This window comes from Lactuca virosa, chromosome 2 (genome assembly GCF_052849685.1).
Source record: "Lactuca virosa cultivar CGN04683 chromosome 2, Lactuca_virosa_CGN04683_v6, whole genome shotgun sequence".
Classification (NCBI taxonomy): Eukaryota; Viridiplantae; Streptophyta; class Magnoliopsida; order Asterales; family Asteraceae; genus Lactuca; species Lactuca virosa.
Genome location: NC_136427.1, coordinates 56,119,424 through 56,124,682, shown reverse-complemented (window position 1 = coordinate 56,124,682; position 5,259 = coordinate 56,119,424). Strand labels below are relative to the sequence as shown.

The 5,259-nt window shown below is 32.1% G+C and overlaps 1 protein-coding gene across 2 annotated transcripts; it reads left to right on the top strand.

Annotated features, from left to right (window-relative positions):
* The first annotated feature begins 1,486 nt into the window (after window positions 1–1,486).
* LOC145156347 (ras-related protein RABC2a-like) lies at window positions 1,487–4,367 on the top strand. Of its 2 annotated transcripts, none has more exons than XM_079075757.1 (6): window positions 1,487–1,924; window positions 2,612–2,680; window positions 2,829–2,894; window positions 3,003–3,124; window positions 3,300–3,428; window positions 4,042–4,367. In XM_079075757.1, exons 1-6 carry the CDS (start codon window positions 1,795–1,797, stop codon window positions 4,168–4,170), a joined length of 645 nt encoding a protein of 214 aa, XP_078931883.1. In that variant the 5' UTR covers window positions 1,487–1,794; the 3' UTR covers window positions 4,171–4,367. The 2 variants fall into 2 exon arrangements, with proteins under 2 accessions (XP_078931883.1, XP_078931884.1); XM_079075758.1 differs by having other exon boundaries at window positions 1,493–1,924; window positions 4,060–4,367.
* The last annotated feature ends 892 nt before the right edge of the window (window positions 4,368–5,259 follow it).

The following is a 5,259-nucleotide window of genomic DNA, read 5'->3' as shown; positions in this document are numbered from 1 at the left end:
GTCCATATATATATAGGGTAAGGAGTGAATGTGAAGGATGAACACATAGAATAGAGGAGCTTAAGTGTGTGCATTTGAAGGTGTTCTAGAGAGAGAAAAGACAGTGTGTGTAAGTGTGTGTGAATCTTGTATCCAGATCTTTATTCATATCAATACATACAAGATTCATCATCTTCTTCTTCTCCTTCTCTTCTATTTGATATGACATCATCCGTTTGATTGAGATTCCGCACCATCAAACGGATCTGATTGATACACAAGCAGATTAGGGACTTACAGTACTAGCAAGTTGCGCGAGATGAATAAATTTATTACTAAATTTAACGACATCTACAACAATTTGTTAACTCAACGGAAAAGTAGGGAAGGCGATGAACAAATTTTAGAGATGACTCTTAAAAATTTTCTTGTTGATAATAATAAGAAGCCATTCAAGTTTCTTGACATTTAGAGATTTTTATCCAATTCCCCGAAATGGATAAAAGAGTATGGTAGCGAAAAAGGTGGTTAAAAAATAACCTACGTTTCCAAGACGACTTACACTACTTCATCAGATGCATATTTTGGGTTTGATTCGAACGAAGTGAATGAGCTCGAGCTTGAAGAAGTAGTTCGTCCAACGAATCGAGATAGGGCAAGAAAGAGAGGATCGTCGTCAAATACATTGGCAATGGGAAGAGGAGATGAAGTGAATAGTGTTGCTACTAGTTTGGAAATTTATAATTTGAATTTTGAGACTCGTTTGACTTTTGAAAAGGAGAAGTTGGGGGAGAAAAAAAGATCAAGAGAGGAAAAGCAACAAGCTCGAGAAGAGAAGCAAAAAAGCCAGGATATGAAATTTTTAACAAAACATTTTGATCACCACTACAGAAACGATCTCGATATGGTTTTGAAGGCTAGAGCGGACATCATGAAAAAAATATTGCAAGTAGTAATCGTTTTTAGAATTGTTATCGGTTTTATGTTTTTTTTTTTGTCGTTTTTAGGATTTTAATTTTTTTTTTCCGATTTTAGGATTTTAATCGTTTTTTTTTTCGTTTTTAGGAATGCAATCATTTCAATTAAATTAATGAAGTTTTTTTAGTTAATTACATGTTATTCAATGAAAACAAATGTTTTTTTTTTTTTTTTTTAACTAATTTACATTTTGCTTAATTAAAAAAAACAAAAATATGGTAAAGTGAGGTATAACACCCCACGAGTTATAGTTGTATAGGACATACCAAAGGGGCTTCTAGTATACCGGTATCAGGTGCTGCCTCACTCTTTGAGGTCGATGATCTAAGTCTCGTTGTGAATATAAGCGAAATTAGGTGTTAGTTCAGAAATAAATTATATATTTGTATTTGCCGGTTAAAAAAATAAATTGTATTGGAATGGTAAAAAATGCCGTGAGGTGTGGTACGAGAGTCACTCACTCACCTAAAAGTTGTAAATATGAAATATTTTCACCTTGGCTGACAAGAAGCCGTGCAATGCGCGCAAAAACGAAATTCGTCTCATCAACTTCCACACCATGAAACATCCCTTCGTTTGCTCTTCTCAGAGGCTTTCTCTCTCTAGATTCGCTCTCAAATTCACACTCGCTTCTTTCAATTTCTTCATCAATAGTGAAAGCATCGGATGCCATTAATGGTGAGCTTTCAATTTGTTTCTTATATTAATCCAACATTTGGAGAAACAAATCTCATCTTTGTGGCGCTTAATTGTTGTTAGTGTTGCTTGTTACTCAAATAATCTAGAGCGAGAGAGAGAGATAAAGTTTTGTTGAAAATTCAATTGAAATTTATCAAAATGAGTTTGTCGTCAGCTCAATACGATCTGTCATTTAAGATCTTGTTGATCGGAGATTCTGGTGTCGGCAAAAGTAGTCTTCTCGTCAGTTTCGTTTCCAATTCTCTCGAGGATATTTCCCCTACTATTGGTAACTTAACTTCACCTTAATTTACTAAATTGATTGATTGAAGTTTCTGAACTTTTTTCTAAGTATTTTGTAATTCGAGAATTGATGCAAAATTTGTGTATTGTTCCTATTTTATATGTTTATATGCTGGATATTACGTATATCTACTAATAATATTTCATATTTGAACTTCTGAAGTGCGTATTTACAATATGCTCAGGAGACTGATAAAATTATTTGTCTATGGAAATCTAGATTATACACTAAAGTCCTAATATTTTTAACGATTTTACAAAAAAGTCTTAAATTTTTTTTTACAGTAAAGTTCTAATTAACGATTTGACAGGAAAGTCATAAACTTTATTTTTTTAACAATAAAATCTTAATTACGGCCTAACCAGCAAAAAAGGATAAACGTGTCAAAAATTAACGGTAGTTAGGACTTTGCTGTCAAAAAAAATAAAATTAAGACTTTCTTATCAAATCGTTGAAAATATTGAGACTTTAGTCTATATATCCAAAGGAAAACTGTGTTAGTTAAATGAGACATACAAATTGTAATTTGTTGTATCTTTCCTATGACCATTATTGGCTGTAAAGTTTAGTGTAATTGGTGATATTAGCTTCAACATTTTTATAATATTTGAGTCTGTTTTTATTCACAACTTGCTCTAGCTTCTACTTAATTTCCACCTTATTGTTGACCAGGGGTTGACTTCAAGATCAAACAGCTTATAGTTGGGGGAAAGAGATTAAAGCTTACAATTTGGGACACTGGTAAGTAAGGATCTCGCAAACGTGGTTTTATTAATCTCATTCACACAATTTATTTAATATAAAAACAATATTTGTTTATACAATAGTTACTTTAGATGAAATCCTCTTAGAATAAGTTTTGTTCATCTTGATCTTATGTTTATTACAGCTGGACAAGAAAGGTTTAGGACATTGACAAGCTCTTACTACAGAGGTGCTCAAGGCATCATTCTTGGTAAGCATGGCTAAAAATCTACCTGATTATAGCATTTTACTTTAAATTATTTTTTACTTTCAAGAATTTACCTAATTATAAAAGTCAAAATTGATTTGCTTTTCACAGTGTATGATGTTACAAGGAGAGATACATTCACAAGCTTGTTAGACATTTGGGCTAAAGAAGTCGAGCGGTACTCCACTAATCAAGATTGTGTCAAGATGCTCATTGGAAATAAAGTTGACAAAGTAGGTTGTAGAAAACAAATAATTAATTGCAAGAAATAGCAATGCAATTTAAAGTTTAAAACCTTTATATAAAAAACAAGTGAAACTAAAACGTGGTATTAGAAATATATAGAAGGTAAATTGCTATTTCATGCAATTTACACATGTTTTACACATGTTTTAAATGTGATTTTAGGATGCAGAAAGATTTGTAAGCAAGGAAGAAGGTGTTTCCCTCGCGAAAGAACTTGGATGCTTATTTTATGAGTGCAGTGCAACAACTCTAGAAAATGTACACCAATGCTTCGAAGAGCTTTCATTGAAGGTAAAATTGAACCTCTAATTTTTAATATTTGTAATTTAAAATCTAAATATTTTATTTTTCACATTTTGTTTTTTAATTTGTACGAATAATGTGCATAACTTATATTCCTTATAAAAAAATGCTAATTAAAAGAGCAAATTTTAGAAAAACCTATATACTTTTTTTTGCGAGAAAACCATTTGTAATTTGATTTTTTTAAGCCATTATTACGTACAAAAATCAGTTGGTTGGTTGATATGTTTTCTAGCGAGAAAACCATTTGCTTATTGATTATTGGTCATTTATAAGCTGTTTTGTTTGCCAAACACTTAAAATGCTTATTGCTTATTGCTTATTCCCACCGCAATAAACTAATCCAAACACATTTAAAAAAAATGCTTATTCCCACCGCAATAAGCAAATAAGCAATAAGCTAAAAGCTATTTATCCAAACACCTCCTTAGTATGTAAAATTGGAGTGGCTTACATAAAAAAAAAATCCAGTTATCAATAGTTTTTATGCAAGAAAAGAAAATTTCCATTATGTTTTTTCTGCTAAAAAGGTGAAAATGCAAAATATGATATCCGTAATTTAGAAAACAATTTTATATAGATTGTTGACTTTCTTGACCAGTTTGTTTTGTTATCCAAGATAATGGAAGTTCCTAGCCTTGTTGAAGAAGGGTCTACAATAGTGACAAAAAATTTACTAAAGCCCAAGTCTGAAGATCACACAACAACTATGGACAGCTGTTGCTCATAAAAAGAACAATAAATGATAAAGAAAAATGTCTAAAAAAACTATAAGTTGTTTTTTTCTTTTTATTTTAGTTTCGTGTTTTGTTTGTTGTGTGTATTGTTGTAAAAGAAAAAGAAGATGCTGATGATTTAGAGGTAGTGAAAGTTGCTTTTACTTGTTCTTGCTTGTTATTTTTGTTATTTAAAACCTTGACTTTTTTAATGGCTGTTTTACATAATATAGAAAGTGGTATAAGAAAGAACTATTTTTATTTTGTTTTTTAGGGCACAAATTATTTCTTTTGCTCATTAGGTGACTAAAAAATGGTGTAAGTGCGCTTTACAAATTTATGTGATCATTAAGTGCATAAAAAGGTTAGTTTACTACTATTAGGCCGGACTTAGCGTCGTGGGAAGAAGCATTGGGATGTGTTCCTGCACATCGGAACACATCGGGAGAAAGGTAAGTTCAATTGAGAAAATAAAAAAGGTTGAGAATGGGGTAATCATTTTCAGCAAATCATTTATTTTTGCCGTAAAACGTTTCGGCGTACCGGGCATATATATATATATATATATATATATATATATATATATATATATATATATATATATATATATATTACTCTTTAACACATAAAAATGACTACACATTTTAACTTTCAAACCCAGACCTTCTTCTATCGACATAGTATGTTCTAGGTTGAGGCTTTATTGTTATGTGCATGAGCCAACATACCGGGGGTAATCCATCCCGATGGCCGTGGACCCGATGGTATTCTAGTCTGATGACTGAATTGGCCCATTATATATTGGCATACCAGTCCGATGACTGATTGGGCTTGTCGCAAGTTGGCATTCCAGTCCGATGAGTGATTGGGTCGGGGTAATCCAGCCTGATGGTTGTGAACCCGAGGGTATTCCAGTCTGATGATTGAGTAGACCCAGCATGCATTGTATATGTTCTATGTTGTGTGGTAGTACTTTGGGGGAACTCACTAAGCTTTGACTTACAGTTTCAGTTTATTGTTTCATACACTTCAGATAATTGTGGCAAGGCGAAGGCGTGATCGTGCACATCCTTCAGATTTTATGTTATTAGATTTTGGGATAC

Excerpts from the sequence above, each read along its gene's own strand:
- LOC145156347 (XM_079075757.1), top strand. The coding sequence starts at position 1,795 with ATGAGTTTGTCGTCAGCTCAATACGATCTGTCATTTAAGATCTTGTTG. Across the intron at positions 1,925-2,611 it reads GGATATTTCCCCTACTATTG|GGGTTGACTTCAAGATCAAA; the intron begins GTAACTTAACTT and ends ATTGTTGACCAG. Across the intron at positions 3,429-4,041 it reads TCGAAGAGCTTTCATTGAAG|TTTGTTTTGTTATCCAAGAT; the intron begins GTAAAATTGAAC and ends TTTCTTGACCAG.